The 21742-nt window shown below is 37.6% G+C and overlaps 1 protein-coding gene across 2 annotated transcripts; it reads left to right on the top strand.

The window, feature by feature from the left end:
- Nucleotides 1-1075: 1075 nt before the first annotated feature.
- On the top strand, nucleotides 1076-20363 carry LOC146453699 (uncharacterized). Of its 2 annotated transcripts, XR_014859440.1 has the most exons (3): nucleotides 1076-1240; nucleotides 9709-12442; nucleotides 18063-20363. XR_014859440.1 is itself a non-coding variant. In XM_085096292.1 (2 exons), exon 2 carries the CDS (start codon nucleotides 9715-9717, stop codon nucleotides 11500-11502), a length of 1788 nt encoding a protein of 595 aa, XP_084952418.1. In that variant the 5' UTR covers nucleotides 1076-1240; nucleotides 9709-9714; the 3' UTR covers nucleotides 11503-13529. The 2 variants fall into 2 exon arrangements, 1 of the variants encoding a protein (XP_084952418.1); XM_085096292.1 differs by lacking the exon at nucleotides 18063-20363 and having other exon boundaries at nucleotides 9709-13529.
- Nucleotides 20364-21742: the final 1379 nt, after the last annotated feature.

Here is a 21742-nt window from a genome sequence, read left to right as displayed (position 1 = left end):
TTCGGGAGGCCACAGGTTACAACAGGTAACACAACAGGTTGTTGTTGTTGTTCAAACCGCTTTTGGCTACCGTCCCAATACATCATGACTGCGATACCCTATCCGCCGATGATATTTTTTTCAATCATTAAGATTCATACAGAAGGCATCCGCTATTTCGTTAACAGTTTCTGGAAAGTGAGAGAGAGACTGGCATGAAGAGTGGATACACGATGTTATTTGGATGTGGCCTTATAAGCCGTCATCTGAAATCTGTGCGGTTAAATCTCTTCTGTGCTCAGCTGCTTGTCTGCGACTAAGTTCCATTTTCGTCTCGTCTGGTAAACCATCCCCGCCAGAGAAAACATTATAGAGCGCTCAGCTAACTTTTAGCCTCCTTCACCATGCTCGCAGACGAATAGGCGAATGAGTCTTTTTATTTCTTTAGGCCTCGTAGCCAAACCTGAGGGTTGGGGGGGGGGGGGAAGTTTTCTAAGGGGAGACTTCCGACTCCCCCCCCCCCCCCGAGGTCCAAACCCTCACCCTTTAATATATACCATTTTTGACAGAAAAGGTAACTCTTTCATATACCGTCCATGGGAAATGGTACCCCTTTCGCATACCTATACTTGGCTGGTGAAATCTCTAACCTTTACAACACTAGCCTGAAAAATGTACCCCTTTCGGGCGGAGCCTTCCCCTATAGTCCACAATAGGGAGTACATCCCTTCCCCGGAGCCAGGCGATAATTTTTATCTTTCAGTTAAGGGTTTTTGTGTCACGCTTGAATGAAAATCACCGCCCGGTTTCTGGTTTGTTCATTCTTTGTTTTTGTTGTTCTTGCTTTTGTTTATTTATTTATTTATTTTTCATGACAGAAGCATCAGTAAGTACCAACACAGCGGACTCCAAAAATATAATCAGCCCCCTGCCCCGGGTGCTAAATTAGATCAACACGACATCCAAATAAACAATTATTTTTTGTCTCACAATCGACCAGCTCTTTTATTAATCAGTCCTATCCTTATTTGGTAGTCCAGGCCCAGTTCCTCCTTTTTAATGACATTAACCGGTGATGCTCCCACAGTCATTGATGCATGCGGCTTGTGTCTTTGGGAGAATCTTTCAGCAGAATCGCTTGTAATTATTTACGCCGCAATTGCACAGTTAGTTAGCAGAAATTTACCCTCCTCTGCGCCCCGTGAACGCACGTGAAGTACCGTCAAGAGGGTGAAAAGTTTCTTCTTGTTGACTTAACGAGGTAAGTGTTGATGTGAATAAGCTTATTCAATAGTAGTGTGTCTTAATTACACTCCACACGGTGTTCAAAGTCCTTGAAACCGTAGGCTCGATTTCCGCCGCTCCGGACTCAGCAAAGTATCTAGGTGTTGACCACTGTCACCTCAGATCTCAGATGGAATCGCATCGTTGCAAATATTACACACAAAGCAAATCAGTCACTTGGCTTTTTGAGAAGAAACCTGAGAATTAACTCACCTAGCCTTAAATCTGTGGCCTATAAGAGCTTAGTTCGTCTAACACGTACTAGAGTATTCATCAGTGGCATGGGATGCTTATGCACCTATCAATGTTTTCCCCGACCCGGGGGAGGGCGGGCATACCCACGGGCATTTGATATTTACGTTTTTTTCGTGTCAATAGCCCCTAAGTACTGTGGAGCACTGAACTTTGACAGTGGTCAAATCCTCCCACACCTGGGTTTGGGCACTGCTTAAATACAGTGGTATTAAACGAGTGTATTTGAGGAAACTAAGGCGCTCTTATTTAATGCGAATTTTATTGCTGTCATATCTCCTGTACAAATATAAACTTGGCAAAATGCTCTGGTTTGGTTTTAAAAGAAACTATGAAATGCTCACTCTAGAAACACATACACAAGTCAACTTTGACCTTTGTGCACTAAACATATGAATGATTTGCCAGTAATCAGATACCAATGTTATGCACAGGATTCTGGGATCGCCAGGGGGCAAACATTGCTAGTCGCTAGAAAGAAATGTATGGCGGGAAGTTGTTTCTTCGTCAAAAGTAGATTTCGGGCAACAAAATAGCGCATTTTCGCCATGATTTTGTGAGAAGCGGAGGTGACTAATGTTGGTGCATGGAAATTGTAAGATTTTGAGTTATAACTGGGATGAAATCTATCGATAAATGCGAAATGTTGATTGTGCAATCTACTGAATCTATATCAAGCTAATGGTGACCAATAGTCTCAAAAATAATACAAACGTAGGTATTAATTTGAGGGGATTGACTCAATAAAGCCTTTTCAGTTGAAATTGCATGGGTGCCAATATTAACAACCTATGCCAGGCGGTGATCATTGTGCTGTATGAGGTGTATAAATATAGGGTTGACAAACCTTTGCGCTCACGTGCGTGTTTTAGTTTTGCCCTCACGGGTATATATCTTTTTGAGAACACCCTCTTATTTATGAAATGAGCGGTGTCCCCCGTAAATTTTCTTTAAGAGGTTGATTTTCTTCTTATTAAATGCCATTTATGGTTTGGAGGATTAATGCCTGATGGTCACTGTCGCATGTATTTGTATTTTCATCTCAAAGTCATTTCTGGGTTTTGCGTATCGTTTATAATTTAGAACTCTTGTTGTTTCTGTTTAGCAACTGCCGTTCTAATGAACTTTGTCGCATTTGGTTCAGGTTTGGTATGGCCCATTTCAGTGCATCCGGTGACAGTATAGCTTCTCTTTTTATCACTGTAAGGATAGGATTTGAACGGTGTACATCAGTGTATCTTGCAGCTTTTGTGTTGCCGAGCCCGGCTATTTGCTTTTGTCGCTAGATGTTGTGTTTCTTATCACGGCTATCTGTCTTTTGATCCTTTCTTTATCATTGTAGCTTGTTTGAAAGCTATACAATGCGTTAAATTGAGGGCTTTTTCCTTCCCGTAGGCTACAATCGGTTCTTTTTAATTATTTTTGCGAGGAAACTGGCTGGTTTTGAATAAGGTGCCAGCATTAATAATTAGACCTTTTTTATAAGTAGTGACGAACGGTAAACACTCCTTTTGCTTTGGTTTAGACTGAAGAGCCTCATCTCTGTTGGAGAATTGAACTTTGTCGAGAACATCTTCAATGAGTGATTCGCAGGATAGCCTTTGTTGAAGAGCCTGAGTTAGACCATAGAAGACGAAGTGCTTCTCCTTTTAGTAAACCCTTTTTTGTGTTTCAAGGGTGGCAGGAGGAGAAGTGAGTGTATTGGGACATTTGGTCGGTTTAAAATGAGTGCATACTGTACGTCTACTAATTTAAGAGTTGAAAATTGTGGGCCTTTGAAGACCTTGGGGCGTCAAGGAAAACAGCAGTTGCAGATGTCACCACATGTGTAAATTTTATTGTGGGATGGAAAGACAAAATCTCACATTTCCCTAGTTGGTATCAGTCCCACACAAAAGTGGAGTTCAGGAAGGGGGTCATCGAAAATTGCCATGTGTGAACTTTGCTGTTATACGATGCAATAAACCATTTTATTAAAAACTGAATCATTGTATAATGCAATTCGAGGGATTTGATTGGCTAAGCGGCCATGGTATATGAGCCATTATACCATGGCCAAGAAATGGCAACCATTGAATTGTCTGCTGGTTATTCTTGCACAGCGAAATTAGTAAGGTCTAGCAATATTTCGTGATTGTTTTTAATAAATAACAGAGTTATCACAGTAAGTGTTGCGTTAGATGTTTGATGTTGCCTTACTGTTCTGTTGAATTTTGCTATGTTCAGGTGTATGTAACAATTATTCCACTTGTGCTTGTTGGATATGAGATGATTTAATCAGTAGCCAACTCGGCGCTACGCGTCTTGTTGGCTATCTATCATCTCATATCCAACGCGCGCTCGTGGAATAATTGTTACATACACCTGAACATAGCAAAATTCAACAGAACAGTAAGGCAACATCAAACATCTAACGCAACACATACTGTGATAACTCTGTACAGGGAGAGAAGTTGAATCTCCTGTGAAAAGCAGCAGAATTGACATGTATCATTCCTCAGTATTGCTGCCAGGGTAAAATTGCAGTGTCTGTTTCATAGAAAACACACCACTATACTGCTTAATTGGTGTTCTTATAAGTATTTTTAATTATATTTGCCAGCGATAGTTTGAATTAATCAACACAACTTCACTTATCTTGGGGAAAACAGTGAAAAAATGTTGAAGAAATCTGGAAGCACATGGAATTCGAGCATGCAAATGAAATTTGAGTCCTGTACCTGCAATCTTTTCACTTCTAAGCAATTGTGCCATGCCACCAATTACTACACAATATCAAGGCAATCTGATCCACACCTACCAAGATGGCACCCAAACCCTGAAATCGCATGGCATCCAGACAGATAACTGTGGGATATCATAAATGGCCTGCAGGACGCCATTAGTACATGTATGCATTCTCCTTCCTCAAACACAATGATATCAATTAATCAATATTCGGATGATAATTGAGCCTACATACTGGGCTGCCATGGATACATATACAGCTTACATGTAGTATCAGTTGATCATGATTCCAAGAGCTTCTATATACACATTTGAACTTGGAACGTCATTTCACGACAAAGCAAATTGGATAACATTTTCTTGTGATGTGTCCATACTTGTGCAATTGACAGTAGTTCTGTGAGAACTGATTCATGAGTGAACCCTCAGGGATCCTTCTAACAACCTTGTGTCTCACGCTGCTTAGTTGCATAAATTTGTCAAAATGTGCACATTTATCACTTTTCCATTACTGCATGCAAATGCTGCAGCACTGTTAACTGTACCTTGAGCAGTGTTGCTAAGGTCAGGGAAAAGTCAGGGAATTCATGTATTTAAAAGTCAGGGAAATTCTTAATCCAAATCTAATGTCAGTATAAAATGTCAGGATAATAAATTAATTATGTTATTTTCTGGAGAGCTATGAGGTTTGGAAAGAGTTGCCTAATTGTTGGTAAAAGTACATGTAACATTTTGCAAGAAGTATGATTTGCAAAAGAGTTCATTCCCAAAAGATGCTGCCATTGGTGGTCAGTGTAAATGGGGCTGTGGTCAGGGAAAGTCAGGGATTTTTTTCTTCTTTCTGATCGGGGACAACCTTAGGTACACTGTGTACCTGACATACTGCAGTCAGAACATCTTATCGAACACATTTCAATTAGGAAAGCAAATAACTTTAAATGATCGGATTTAGCATGTTCTTTCCAGTAAGCGCCCCCTTAACCCTTAAATCCCTAATATCAAAGAACAAATTCTCCTATCTTGTCCCCCTACTTTTGTTATAAAAGTACTGGAGAGAAGTTATAAAAATATCAAGAAAATTCACCTTGGGTGATCATATCCTTGACCTTAAGGCTAACGAATAAGCATTGATATTACTAGGAGAAATTTTGTGCTGATCACTGTTAGGGCTTAATAAGGATGGTGCCTGCTTTTGTTACTGTGCATACGTTCTGCACATCTGGAGATATTCAGGTTTCCTATGGGTGGTGCTTACTAATACAGGGATATTTTTGCATGGTTTAAAACTATGCGGAGAAAGCAGAACTTAGCATGCTCTTTGTAATCCAAAAATAAAATTAGGGGACACCATGCATTTTTTAGAGGTAAGAAAGCTTCAATTTGGAAGAAAAAACACCATACATTGCTTTGTATTTTACTGTCTCTTAGAATAATATGTCTGTTATCTCTAAGAAATGCTTGGTTAACCCCCGAATCTCTGTTTGGATTTCAATAGCCCTTGCTAAGATCTGCTTTCGCCGCAAAGACCCGCATAGACATAAACCACACAAATACCGTCCTTTTAAAAAGGGTTATTCTTTTTAATATTAGCATCATGCCTTGAGTGTCATTTTGTTAACAAGTGTTCCAGCCTTTTTAAATCAGCTCCCCTAGCTTAATTCCTATACATGTAAATGCCCCATGTTCCAGTATTAAGCACCATGTATGCCATGTTATCATAATTATCAAGAACATGCTGCTTTTATTTGGCTTTCTTTGTTGTAACTGAATTGAATAATACATTGTACTGTCTATCAGAAAGTTACATTGTACTTGTTTTAAAAAGATATTGAGTATATTTAAGAAAATAATAGCAGAAGCTATTCAAACTATTAGTGAACTTATATCATTACAGCTCTTGATGTCACAGTTTAAATTATTGTTTATTTAAAAGTGTTCATTTCCCACATCAGTGTTAAGGGATTTTTTTGTCAAAAAATAAATAAGCGCACTGTCTCTAATAAGGACCCCCTCTCCAATATAAGTGCCCTCCCTAAACTTGAGCTGCCAGAATTGAATTGGCACCCCAGGAGGTATGTTGGATGATTACTAACAGTATTTTCCCACTTATAATTATTTTGCTCTTAATGCTTATACTGTGATACTTCAGCATGTCTGTATATTAACCAGAGCATCATAGACTGAGTTGCCCAATAATACCAAAGAATATTTATTTAGAAGCTTAATTGATATTTTTCTTTTATATTTATACCTTCTTGGTTCTTCTTCTCCGAACTGCAGTGAATATTTTAATCAGTCAAACCACGTCATGATTTGACACTTCCCACCATATCAATTTTTTTCTATAAAAATAAAATACTATATAGTCAAGTACAGTAGTATATGGATATAAGAAAATGCAGGTGTAGAAAGCATACTAAGTAATGGTTTCTAAACACCTGAATGAGCAGTAATTATTTGATGTACAAAAACTTTCACACTTCAGAAATCCATTATTTCCAATTGCAGACACAATTGCAAGTGGAATTAAAAAAAAAACTATAAAAAGAACAGGGATTTGTCTTTTCTTCAGCCAAAAACTGTACCATCTTTGTATCTACACATGGCCAAGTTTTATTTTTAATTCAATATCAATTTTTAACCATGGGTCTGGGACTCATTAAAATTAAAGCAGAACCCCATTAATTCCACTGTAATTTATTGACTAACTGACTCTTAGGACTAAGTATAACAGCCAGTTTCTAGATGCATCACTCATGGAGCTGCAAGTGAAAAAAAATGCATTATCAGCTGATTCTGACCATCAAAAATGTTTATTAGTAAAATGTACAGGTCTGTGAATGGGTTGAAAATGTCAGTCAGTGTAAAGTTCTGTTTAATACTTGAAGCTGTCCTGGGAGAGCTTAGTTTTCACATGTTTCCCCAGGTGACAGTGAGTGTTTATATGCTATAGACAGAGTGTTACCTGCTTTAACCCTTATTATGCAATTTGGTGCACTTGGGTAACCCTGATCTTAGCAGCCCTAATTAAATTTGTGTACCTTTTAAGCATAAGTTAAATGCAGCCATCATTATTCATATATGCCTTTGGTCATCCAGTTAATAAGCTAATGCCAACCAAAATTGTATGTAGATATATAAATTCCAAACACAATTAAACAGCCTCATTCACTTTTGCAGAGACATGCAAAAATTAACGATAAAAACCGACGTTTCAGTGTCTTCATGACGACATTGTCAAGTGAAAACTTCCAATGAATTTGTATTTTATTTTGGAAGCAGTTTCTGCGGGAAAGGTTTCCAACACTGACACTGTTTCAATGTCATTAAATAATAGACATTAATTTGAATAATTGATCATCAATAATTGCTGTTTTTAGGATGGGTGGCTTTTTTTGTGGTAAATAATAATATATAAAACATGTGCATCCTATTTACATACACAACATGTGGATTGGCTATAGGTTGAAATTTCAGTGGAGAAACTAACTAAAGGTGTTATTGGTGGAGATTTTTAAGTGTAGTGTTGGATAATAAAATTGTCTAGTTGAATAATTAAGTAACAGGAAATGATTGCATAAAATTTAGTTGTGGAAAGGGAGGGGTCAGGGGGCATTGTGCACATAAAAGTTTCACTGTCAATAATGGGCGGGGGGGGGGGGAGTCATGTATTTCAATAAGGCTTGGCTGAACACTGACTCCCCCCCCCCCCCTCCCCCTAACCCTAAAAATTATTTAACACTCTCTTAGAAGTCATAAATTATCACGCGTTATACCATCCATAAGAAAAAAAAAGTAATTATGGTCATCAAATCATCTTCAACTGGCATTTCTTGCAAAATGAAATCAGCAAGATCTTATGGCTTTTAGAAATTATCTCTTGGTTGTTTCTAATGAAATGTTCTCGCTCATGCTTGCTGGGTATGGGATGATTATAGCGAACTCAGCATTATGGATCTCACTGGCTATTTATTATCTCAAATACAATGCACACTCATGGAATTATTGTCAAATAATTATGTACATAAATGTGTGGTTGTAAGGTCCAAGTGAACATTTTAGCCTATGTATGTGCCCATTGTGGTTTATTTCCTTGAACTCTGATTTTTGATTATGTTTTTGTCATGAAATGTTGCCTCTAATGACCTCATGTTAGTTTATGCTCCCCTCTTCTGCTTTCTCCATTAATTTTTGTTTGTCTTCTGTGTTTTAATGATTCTGAGCAGCAGTAATTAACAGACAGTCACACCAAAGACAAAAAAAAAATGTGTACTTTAAAAACCAACCTTAAAGCATATGAATAAATTTCCACAGCCAGTGAGCATACTGCACATGTAATGAACAGTTAGGGTACATGCATGTTGCAATTCGTGGCGACTTCTTAACTGACCCTCTTATCACATCTAATGAATACTTTAACAATTTCTTGCTATACTGTATATGTTATTAGACTCAAAGTCTGCATTTAATATGGTGCAATTGGCGGTGCACGCTAAATGTGTCTCCCCCCCCCCCCCCCCCTGGCAAAAAAAAAAAATTCAAGGGTACTAAATTTAATGTTCAATGATGCAGTATGTATGTACATGTAGGACTATGGTGTCATCAGATACACAGTAGTATACCCGTACATTAGACTGATTTCTTTGGTATTTTGAAATTGCTCCTTTCTTGTATGCTACCTGTACAGTGTAATTCACAACAATTGTATTAAACACATATTAAGCAAGAGTGCAGGTCGACTTATGTGTAAACCAATTGGTTTTTACATATATGGCATGCATTGAGTTTAACTGTAAAATTGTTTGCTCACTTTTTTAATTACCATGCATCTCCTAATTGAGACCTCAGGCCTGAAAATACATGTGTATTAATTAAGTGGCCTCTTGAATAATAACTTAAAGGCAAATAAATTTTTAGAAATTGCCTCATCACATAAGGTTTACTTAATATGCAACCTCGTATTTCCTCATATTTTCAAATCAAATACAGAAATTAATGTACATGTATATGTTGTAACCCTCGGCCCCAGCGCATCAGAAGCCAGGCCAGACCGGGGGAAGACCAGGGCGAAAACCCAGCCTGATAGCTGCAGTGAGCTTGGCCACAAGCCGGGCTTTGGTGGGGTTAATGCCAGAATCATAACAGAATCATAATCACATAAGCATAACGACATAAAGAAAAAAATCTGATCTTTTCTTTATGTCGTTATGTCATTATGTCGATAATGTGAACCAGGCTTTACTGGCAAGGGTTAGCTTTAGTTTGTCGTTAAAAATGGTATCCTTTCCAAATTCTTTGAATCCATTCTACACAATTAAAGTATCTTGGAGCCAGAATTACCGGAAAACAAGGTCAGCTACATCTGATTTACCTGCCTTGGTATTAGCAGATTTTGCCACTTTCAATAAACTTTGTGGTGTCACTAGTCAAACCTGCTATTTAACCGACTTAATTTTCTTTTATTAGGGAAAGATGCAGAATGCGTGTGATGAAAGTACAACGGTCTCCTCGGCACAGGTTACACAGAACGATAAAATAACGACCACTACAAAAACGCCTTATATATGCAACCAGTGTGGGAAATCATTTACCCAAGCGGGAAGACTACGCGTGCATAAAAGATCACACATTGGTGAAAAGCCTTATACATGCAAACAATGTGGTAAGAGTTTTAGAAGTGCATCCTACCTGAAGTCACACGGAAGGATTCATACTGGAGAGAAGCCCTACTCATGTCAACAGTGTGGCAAGTGTTTTACTTTTGAAGTTGCGCTACGCTCACATACCAGAGTACATACTGGAGAGAAACCTTATTCATGCAAGGGGTGTGGGAAGTGTTTTGCCTTTTTACCAAACCTTCGGGTACATGCAAGAACTCATAATGGGGAAAGGCCTTACTCTTGCAAGCTGTGTGGTAGGTGTTTTTCCCAAGTGGCTCACATGCGTAAACATGAAAGATTGCATGCAGGGAACAAACCTTATACATGCAAGCAATGTGGGAAATGCTTTGCCACATCAGGATATTTAGCAAAACACGAAAAAACGCACACAGGCCTAAAACCTTATATGTGTGAGCAATGCGGAAAAAATTTTGCCAGCAAAAGAAATTTGAAGAAGCATACAATAACACACCAGGAAGAGAAACCATATGCATGCAATCAGTGCGGTAAGCAGTTTTTCAGGGAAGAGTGTCTGAGACTGCATAGTAGAACACACACGGGTGAAAAGCCTTACACATGCAAGCATTGTGGCAAGTCTTTTTCTCAAGCATCAAATTTGCACAAACATTCGAGAACACATACTGGAGAAAAGCCTTACACATGCAAGCATTGCGGGAAGTGTTTTAACGAAGCAGTAGTTCTTCGAAGTCATGAACGAACACACACTGGTGAGAAGCCTTATAAATGTAAGGAGTGCGATAAGTGTTTTTCGTCTTCATCAAATCTCACTAAACACCAAACATTGCACTCTGGAAAGAAGCCTTACGTTTGTACGCATTGTGGGAAGTGTTTTAGATGCTCAGGCAGTCTCCGTCAGCATACAAGAGTGCATACAGGAGAGAAACCCTATGCATGCAAACAGTGCGGAAAAGCTTTAGCTCGTGCTTCGCAACTTCGGACGTATACGAGATCACACACTGGGGAAAAGCCTTATGCATGCAAGCATTGCGGCAAGTGTTTTACCCAGGCAGCAAATCTTCGAACTCATGTACGAACACACACAGGGGAGAAGCCTTACGCGTGCAAGCAGTGTGACAAATGTTTTGCTCAACCATCACATTTGCGTTCACATGAAAGAATCCACACAAGGATGAAGCGCAGCATATGCCAGGAATGTGGGGATTCTTTTAATCAGGAAAAATCTACTGTTGCAAAGCACAGTGACACAGACACAGTATGCCACACTCGTGTTCTATGTGGAAAGTGCCAGGGAAGTTCTCCTCAGACAAGCGCGGATATAAACAACTGTTCTCAACGTGATAACACGTCTGACTTAACATCGCCTTCTGAGGAGCATGACTCCATTGTGACTGAAAGACACATCTGCTGGATTTGTCAGGAGGAATTTCATGACGAGGTCAGCCTTATTGAACATTATGACAGTCATCAACATGACAACGCGTCTGAATTAACATCTCTTTCAGAAGAGCATGACTCCAGTGTGACTGAAATACACATCTGCTGGATTTGTCAGGAGGAATTTAATGACATGGTTAGCCTTATTGAACATTATAACAATCATATGCAGTCAACTGAATAAATTCAATTAAGGACGGTACCTACTAATACCGAAGTATTTTTGCGCGTTTTATGATTATGCGGAAATGCAGATCTTAGCAAGGGCTGTTGAAATCCAAAAACAAAATGGGGTGTAACCACGCAGTTTTTAGAGATAATCAAGCAACAATTGTTCTGAAAAGCAGTAAAATACAAAGCAATGTATTTTTTTTTTCAAATTGAAGCTTTATTATCTCTTAATAATGCACGGTTATTCCCAGTTTTCGTTTTGGGGACCAAAAGCACCTGCTAAGTTCTGCTTTCTCTGCATAGTATTAAACCACGCAAAAATATCCTGTATTAGTAGGCACCACCCATAGGAAACACAAGTATCTCGAGATGCGCCGAACGTACAGTATGTGCAGTAACAAAAGTAGGCACCGTCCTTAATCTGAACACGATAACATGTCTGAATTAAGATCACCTTTACATAAGCATGACTCCAGTGTCACTTAAAGACACAAGTGTTGTATTTGTAAATATAACGTCAGCGAGCAATGAGCAAAATGTCTGCGCGTATTTTATGTAAAACCATTGAATAAGGGATTTATTTTTCCTCTACGAAAATACTTTGTTATTTTAGTTTCTCTTTTCTAGTAAGAGTGTTGAAATACACCCAGCATTATCTGTCCATCCAGCCGTCTTCAGTACATGGCGCGTGCGAATGACGAAAACAACCCGGAAAGCTAGTGGAATGTCGTTGCCCGTTTTCGCTCTGTTCTAAACCGGTCGAACCGGGACACTACAGTGTATTACGGTCTTGTATTTCGCGCGTTCTCTTGACCTTATTTTGTGGAATGACATAATAGTGGATTCATAATAATATTTATTTATCCACTTCAGGAAACCCGGCTTTTTCTGGAAATGTGGAATTTGGAGAACAGAAATTGAAAAAATTTCTGCAATCTTATTGGCTCGTGCAGGTAAGCCATTAAATTTGACTGGTTATTATTATTTCATTTTCATTTTGAAGGGCTAAGAAAGGATGCGATTTAGAGCAAAAAATGGTGCGATTCGTGAATAAGTCGCACTGTTGAGAACCAATCAGATTGCAAGGATCACCGGTGATTTTAAAATGGGTGCAATAAGACCATTTACTAGTTTGGTACATTAATATTTGGACAATGCATGTCTATATGTCATGTTTATGGATGTGGAGATTTGAACACTTTTGAGTAAATCAAATTTACCCTTGTAGTCTAGGGAATATTTTATTCTGTTTTATGGTACCGTATATATCCGATTACAACCCCCTGAAATCTTTGCGATAATAAGCCTCCCTCCTCCCCACGGGTACAAGATATATACGTAAGCCCATAGACTGTGCTCTATTACTAGTTGCAAAGGTATCAGTAGACCTCTTGGTTTAAGTGATCTACTGATCTATTGATCTATTGTGATTAATAGACTTAGCACCCGTTGACAAAATGTAATTAGTTTTATTGTTTTTTCATGTGAATAAAGACAAAACTGTGTTAGCTTTCAGTACTACTTTCAAGCCATTTCGATTAAAAGGTGACGATCAACACCTGTCAACACTTATCCATGTTAGGGAAAATATAAGAACAGATTGGCCAACATTTAAGGTGGCTCTTCCTTTTCCCTGAGATCGTGCCCGACTGTATCACAAACATGGGCGCTCTCGACTCCCCTGTCACTCTGTTTCTTTGTTCTGTTTCTGTTAAATTACACTGACACGATTCGTTATCCGCCTTGAGAACCCGTCTGAGCAGCCGAGAATGACAGGACTGTACTGCATCAAGGTACCATGTGTATCTATCCTACGGGAAAAAAATATCGCTCATCGTGGTGTTACCGTTTTGTGGGGCCAATAGAGCCGCACATCTCAAGTCCAGCGATTAAAGACGGTTCTTCCCAATATAGAGGTATTTTGCGAGTTAATGACAATGCAGGGAAAGAAGATCTAAGCTGTGGAAATCCCAAAAAAGAAAATCGGGGTAGCAAGACAGGTTCAGAGATAATTAAGCAAAAAATCTGTTTAAAAAGCTTTCAAACACATAACAATGCATAGAGTTGTTTCCAAGTTGTAGCTTATAATTATTTCCGAAAAATGGGAGGAAACCCCCCTCCCCCCCCCCCCCCCCCCACTTCCCTTTTTGGATTTCAGTACCCTTCAAGTAAGATCTTCCTTTCCCGCACAGTCTTAAACCGTACAATAATACCTTTGAATTGGTAGGTACTATTCTTGAGAAACTAGTTTCTGGGACCATTGCGAGATGCGCAGTAACGCAAAAGGGGGCACTGTCCAAAAATATCCAACAATGTATACTTGTTCACTTCTGTTTCTCCATGGTTTAAGGTCCTAATACAGAGGTATTTTTGCTCGGTTTATGACTATGCGGAAAAAGCAGATCTTAGCAAGTGGTATTGGAAAATTTTTAGAGAAAATAAAGCAACGATAATTCTAATATATATATTTAATATATATAATAATAATCATTATTATTATTATTATTATTATTATTATTGTTATTATTAAAAATTATTATTATTATTATTATTATTATTATTATTATTATTATTATTATTATTATTATTATTATTATTATTATTATTATTGCTCTAGTCCAGCTATCGAGCACTTTTAAGTTGATGAAGATTTCAACCCATTTTTGGATTATATATTTTTGGATTATATTTAATATATATATATATATATATTCCGCCTAAAAGCGGAGCTCGATAATTGTTATTATTATTATTATTATTTTTTTTTCATGGTATACATTTTTTTAATGACATATAAGTCCATTTGTCGTTTGACCTGTCCCGGCCCACTGGATTGATGCTATAGAAAAAAAATTCAAGAGAAAAAAGACCTTAATGTTCTTTACTTTTTGTCTTTAAAAAAGAAAACAATGTGTGCCATTTCTTCTTTCCACTGAATTGAAGCTTAATTGACTCTCAAAAATGCTAATTTTTCGTTTAGATTTCAAAAGCCATGGCTAAGATCTTTTCCCGAATGGTCGTTAACCACGAAAAAAACACGGCCACCGTCCTTATTAAATTAGAGGTTCTCGTACTATCCAAAGATGCGTAGTATCAAATGGAGGCACTGTCTTAAATATATAATCTCCTTCCATCTGGTGTAACTGCTTACTGGTCCTGGCGTCATGGCGGAAGGACGCCATTGAAAACGCTCCGGCAGAAATATGGATTTCTACACCTAATACTCAACACAACCGCTAACCGGGAGCGTGATAGTTAGACATTTGATCTGCTGGGAAGAGAAGTAGGCTAAATGGGAAGAAAAAGATCAAAACGCGGGTCAAGTTCTTCGACAACCGATGAAAGCATGACCACTGGCGAAGAAAACAGTTACCTAAACAAAGAACTGAAGGACTCAATTGACTCTTTGAAAAAATTAGTCACCGACGGACTTGCAGAGTTACATGCAGACTTGGACAAGCTACGATACGAATTTAAAGCTGACATAAACGAGGTGAAATCTTCGATCCAAAAACTTGAAAATAGCATAGAATTTACCCAAGGTGAGATTGACTCCTTAAAAGAGCAAGTTAAACAGGAATCGAAGAAGCATGCCACTGACGTCGAATCACTGCACAAACTGGTCACTGAGTAAGAGCTAAAGTTAAAGGAGGAAGTTTAACGGAATATTAACCTGGAGCAGCATACTAGACGAGAGAACTTAAGATTCAACAACATTCCTGAGACAGAAGATGAAAACTGTAAAGCTTTTATCTACGATGTCATTGGAAAAGACCTTGGCGTTGACATCTCTCAAATTCGATTCAATACAGTTCACAGGGTTGGAAAGATGGTCGAAGATAGATGCAGATCAATCATTGCTAGGTTCGTTTGTCGGAAGGACAGAGACTGCGTTTGGTTTGAAAGAGGCAAGATTAAAAAATCCACCACCTACACTGATGCATATACCACGGAAGACTACGCTAAAGCTATTCAAGAGGGCCAAGATTCTGGAAGTTAAACACGTTCCTTTTAAGTGAAGAAGAGTATGTAAATCAAATTAAAACAACAATCAAAGCCGTCCAAATGGAATATCAAGAAGACAATTCTTTAAGTGTCGCCTTAACTTGGGAGATGATCAAACTAAAAGTTAAAGAGCAATCTATGGTGTATGCGAAAGCAAAGAAACTAACATTTCAAAGGAAGAAGAAGAGTTAGAAAAGGCAATAAATTGGCTACAAAGGGAAATTGAACGTTATTCAAGGGGCGAATATGGAAAGCAAGAAATCCATAAAGAACTGGAGGAAAGAATAGAAAACTGGAACAAATAATAGAGCACAAAACAAAAGGCGTAATTTTAAGATTCAAATCAGATGGTACAACGAGGGAGAAAAGAATACAAAATATTTTTTGAACCTTGAAAAAAGACATTATAAAAATGGTGTTATCAACCAACTTAAGATCAGTGACGATGAATTTGTCACGTCTGATAAAGAAATTTTGATTAAGTGCGAATCCTTTTATAAAACTCTTTACGGTTCTTACCTCGATCACGATGATCATAACGAAACCAAAAACCTCTTCTTTCCTAAGGCCACTCAAAAGAGGCTAAATTCCGAGGACAAAGAAAAATGTTAACTAAGGAAGAATGTTTACAAGCCTTAAAAGATATGAGCCCCAATAAAACGCTAGGCTCTGATGGGCTGCCAGCGGAATTTTACAAGGTTTTCTGGAACGACATAGCAGACTATCTTTTAAATTCGCTTAGTTACGCTTACCAGAAAGGACAATTATCAGTGAGTCAAAAACGCGGGGCGATAAAACTAATTACAGAGCCCTACTATGTCAAAAACTGGTGTCCGATAACCCTTCTGAATTGTGACTACAAAATAGCTGCAAAAGCCATCGAATACCGTCTCAGAAATGTTATTCCAAATATTATCAATAATAACCAGACTGGTTTTTTTAAGGGCGGATTTACTGGCGAAAATATAAGATTAATTGATGGCATAATAAATCATAGTGCGGCACACAATATTCCTGGCTCATTACTGTTTTTAGATTTTGAAAAAGTTTTTGATACTGCAGAATGGTCTTTCATTTGGAAAACACTCGGCTCGTTTAATTTCGGACCATCCATTACAAATTGGATCAAGCTTTGCTATCAGAATATAGAAAGTTGTATTTTAAATAATGGATGGGGAAGCAATTTTTTTGCACTTGAAACAGGTGTCAGGCAAGGCTGCCCCCTTCCCCTTACATCTTTCTACTTTCTGTAGAAATATTAGCAGAAAGAATTAGGATGAACCAAGATGTTAAGGGACTTTCTATAAATGGAAATGGAATTAAAATCAGTCAATATGCGGACGACACCAGACTTATCCTTAATGGCTCTGAAAAATCTTCTACAGCCGCTTTGAGTGATTTAGAACTTTTTAGTACTATTTCTGGCCTGAAACTCAACAATAAGAAAACAGAGGTACTCTGGATTGGCTCTTGCACTGATCGTGAGGATGAACTCAGTCCTGAAAAGAATTTGAAATGGGTCAAAGACAAAGTGAGGTGCTTAGGTGTGTGGATATCAACAAACTCAACAGTAAGCATAGACAAATTAAAAATTACAGTTAAAAATTAGAAAAGATTCGGAGCTGTTTAAGCTGCTGGGAATATCGCCGACTTAGCCTTTTGGGAAAAATTGTCTTGCTTAAGAGCCTAATCGCGTCACAGCTTGTTTATATCCTCTCTCCCTTACCAACCAATCAACAGGTGTTGGACGAGATCAATAATATTTTCTGCAAATTTCTTTGGGACGGGAAGGGGGACAAATTCAAAAGAAGCGTTATGATTAGTGACTATGGAAATTGGGGACTAAAGATGATCGATCTAAACTCGTTTAACAAAGCACTTAAGTTATCCTGGGTGAGGGAATACTTAAACAACGATAATAGTGCAAAATGGAAGCTGCTGTTTGATTTTCAATTACAAGATTATGGTGGATCAGATTTCTTCAGATGTAAGCTCAACAGAAAAGACCTGTGTAAATATATTAATGTGCCAGACCTTTTTGTCACTGAAATTGTGCAAATATGGGCTGACATTAGTTTTGATGATACCATATAATCTATTGATCACCTTTTCACATTAAACCTATGGCACAATTCTCTTATAAAAGTTGGGAGCAAGCCAATTTATTACAAATCATGGTCCGCTAAAGGCATCCAAAAGGTTGAGCACTTGATGAGAGACAAAAACAAGTTTCTATCCTTTTAAAAAATTAAGGAACCTTTTTGATATCAAACCAAACTTCCTCGCTTTTTATGGTGTTATATCTTCTATACAGACCCTAAAGAACACGGTAAAAGGACAGCTCGCCTCAAAAGGAAATGAAGACAACTTTATTGATGTCTTTTTAAGTTCCAAAAAGTTTATCAGAAATGTATCAGCTCTAAAAAGACCAGCCCCAGTAAAACTCAAAATAAATGGCTTGCCGCGACTGTAATATTATTTGCTCGAATTCTATTAACTGGAAGCCCTGCATACAAATTTCCTTTTCGTTGCACTTAAATATCGAAATTAATAATTTTCCAATTTAAGCTTCTTCACAGGCGATTGGCAACAAACGACTTCCTGAACAAAATGGGCCTCAGACAAGATGATCTTGTGCCTTCTGTGGAGATGAGAGAGAATCTCTTACCCATCTTTTCTGGTCCTGCAGGACGATCATCCTCTTCTGGCAAAACTTTGAAGATTGGCTTGATATGAAAGATCTAACCTCGTTGAAACCTAACAGATCTGTATCATCAGCCGTAGTTCTTGGTCTAGAGACATTTTTTTTTCTAGCACAAAACAGTACTTTCATTTTCTTGTTGTTAGATATTACATTTGGATTTGGACCTGTAAAATGCGAGAAATAATCCCCAGGCTAGAAGGCTTTCCAAGCTTTCTCTCCACCTTCAGTCTTCCGGAAATAATTTCTAAACCACTCTGAATGTTATAGCAAAACAGAGATAAGCCAAATTGAATTCCTTTGTGAAACACGTCTTACTATAATTTTAGCAGTTGAAGTACAGTATATCGTAACTATCATTTTGCAAGTCTTTAGTTTCAGAACACAAGGCTAATAATAGTGTGCTGTAAATAGTGGGGAGGAAAGAGGGAAATGCAAGTATTGTAAGGAATGTGCTAAAGTAAGTAATGTCGTATTGTATTAGTACCGTAGTATTGTAAGTATTGTAGTTTGTAAGCACTGTAGTATTGTGAGTAATGTCGTACTGTATTAGTACCGTAGTATTGTAAGTATTGTAGTTTTGTAAGCACTGTAGTATTGTAAGTAATGTCGTACTGTATTAGTACCGTAGTATTGTAAGTATTGTAGTTTGTAAGCAGTGTAGTATTGAGTAATGTCGTACTGTATTAGTACCGTAGTATTGTAAGTATTGTAGTTTGTAAGCACTGTAGTATTGTGAGTAATGTCGTATTGTATTAGTGCCGTTGTATTGTAAGTATTGTAGTTTTGTAAGCACTGTAGTATTGTAAGTAATGTCGTACTGTATTAGTACCGTAGTATTGTAAGTATTGTAGTTTTGTAAGCACTGTAGTATTGTAAGTAATGTCGTACTGTATTAGTACCGTAGTATTCTAAGTATTGTAGTTTGTAAGCACTGTAGTATTGTGAGTAATGTCGTACTGTATTAGTACCGTAGTATTGTAAGTATTGTAGTTTGTAAGCACTGTAGTATTGTAAGTAATGTCGTACTGTATTAGTACCGTAGTATTGTAAGTATTGTAGTTTTGTAAGTACTGTAGTATTGCAAGTAATGCAGCAAAGTAAGTACTGTAGTATTGTAAGCACTGTGGTATTCAATTAATGTAGTAATGTAAGTACTGTAGTATTGCAAGTAAATTAAAAAAAACTGCTTATCAGACAGTTTCCCGTTAACTACCCTTAAATGCTCTTAGCCATAATCGCCGATTTTGTCCAACGAAATGCTACTAACATCGCGGCAATCTTACTGTAACTAAATCACAAACGTAAAAAGCGTTTCGGCGGTTTGGCAGGCATACAGATGGCTTCAGTCTGTCGGACACAGAACAGTCAAATAGTTTCTTTTTTATTTATTTTTTTTTATTTTTTCCTGTTGTCGGGAAGCAGGTGCTACAGCAGTAAATAGCGAGTGTTTGATATATTTACATTTATTTGTCAAAACAGCGTTTAACCTAGCCTACTAACGCAGACAGCGAGTTTCCGACTGTCCCTTCTCTCCGTTATTTTTCGGCGGAGAGAAGTGACAGTCGGAAATACGTCTGCGTTCGCAGCCTACGTTTAATCTCAATTACAAAAAAAATTGAATAAATCAGTTGTATTGAATGAATTGAATGAAATTATAATGGGTCTCTCGATCAGTTTTTGTTCTTATTTCTCGAAGTACCAAGCTTTGAGCTTTCTTCACAAACCGCAAAAACTCAGGAATCTTGTCAGCTATTACTTCCCAGTCTCCACGCAGAGCAACTCGTCCCACTCTCTACAGTGCAGGTGGAGGTCAGTCTGCCAGGTGACAAAACAACAGTTAGTTGACATTTTAGCAAGACTGCAAGCTATAGGCTCAAGGCGCATTTTTTTGGGATTCTTCAGCCTATAGTAAAATACATAACAGTAACAAACGAGGCGAAAAGGTTAATTATTTAACTTTAACAACTCACTCTCTTTTTTCGGGTTTCAATAGTTTTTATTCCATTTTATTTAGTTACTGCATCACAAATGGAAGCAATACTAAAGAACAAACACACACACACATACACGCACATATCTACAAATGACAGTAATTGAGGAGCAATGACGCGTTATTGTTATGGCTATCATTATTGTTTTGTTATGAGCACCAAATATCAATCGTAGTGTTTGCTGATGTACTTGTCCATTTATTTAAATGAATAGCTAAGCCATCTGGTGATTTATCTCGTGATTAAGAGATTTTAGTTTCGAGCTGATTAACTACTTTAACTCTTGTAATAAATACTTTAAAGCTAGAGCTCTCTTGATTTTAACGTTTGTCGCAACCTGAACGGGTGCTTACAAGGACTTGAAATATATATTACATCAACACCAAGAAAAAGCTAGTCAAAGGGAGCGCGTAATGAGCTAAAATGCGCTTGAGGAACAATGTCAATTGCTTATATCATGACCAGTTTCTCTTTGGCCACTAACGTTAAACTGAACGGATCAATTCGATAAAACTGTACGAAATTTTAGTTCAGCAGAGTGAAAGTTTAGTTCCTTATTTTATTATTATTATTATTATTATTATTATTATTATTATTACTATTATTATTATTATTATTATTATTATTATTATTATTATTATTATTATTATAGCAGAAAAAACGTCAATATGCTATTTACAAACAAAATAGTATGACGGGGCGCGTATGCTTACCCCACTGACGATTTTAAGTGAAAAAAAAATTATAAAATCTATAATACAGTTAATATATTATTATTATTATTATTATTATTATTATTATTATTATTATTATTGTTAATTATTTATTTGTTTATTTATTTTTAAATGATTTCTTCGAAACCGATGGTCAAACCATCAGTATGGCTTATCTTATAATCAACTCAAATTTATGGACTTGCTAAATGAATGATACCATTTGGAGCTTTTACCACGTGCAGAACTACTTACTATTTATTATTGAAGATTGTTAATTTAAACGGTTTTTTTTTCTTTTTTGTACGAGGAAATCATTTCGAGGCTGAAGTCTTCGAAAGCAAATCGCTCCATTACTGAGTTAGCAGATAAGCTCGATTACCAGCCGCTGTTCGGGAAACGAGCCCTCGTAGTCGGGCCCAAGGGAGCAGCGGAAATTGAGCCTATTTTCGTAGATACGTGGTGTATCCATCATATAGTGGTTTGACATGGTTGAAATAGGTGTGTAGCTATAGTTGGCCATACACGATCACACACTGCAGTGCGTTGCTATACACTCAGGTGTACATGGGCATACATGGGTATACCCTAGTGTAAATGGGCATACACCCCTAGTTAACAGATGGCTTTGATTACCTGGTGTCAAGAAGCTATATGCCAATTTTAAAGGGAAAATAATGTTAAAAGTGGCCGCAACTGAACTAAGTCACATACCGATGTTGTGTTCTCCTCTGTTTTCTAGTCGCCTTCCCATGAGAGTATGACTGCGGACCCTTGACTGATTTCATACAGACATCGTTTGGAACATCGGTTATGGATTGAGTGAAAACCCTCTGGTAT

Source organism: Pavona decussata, unplaced genomic scaffold (genome assembly GCF_977016875.1).
Source record: "Pavona decussata unplaced genomic scaffold, jaPavDecu1.1 SCAFFOLD_324, whole genome shotgun sequence".
Taxonomy (NCBI): Eukaryota; Metazoa; Cnidaria; class Anthozoa; order Scleractinia; family Agariciidae; genus Pavona; species Pavona decussata.
Note: the sequence above shows the minus strand (reverse complement) of the source record. Positions and strands in the feature narration are given on the sequence as shown.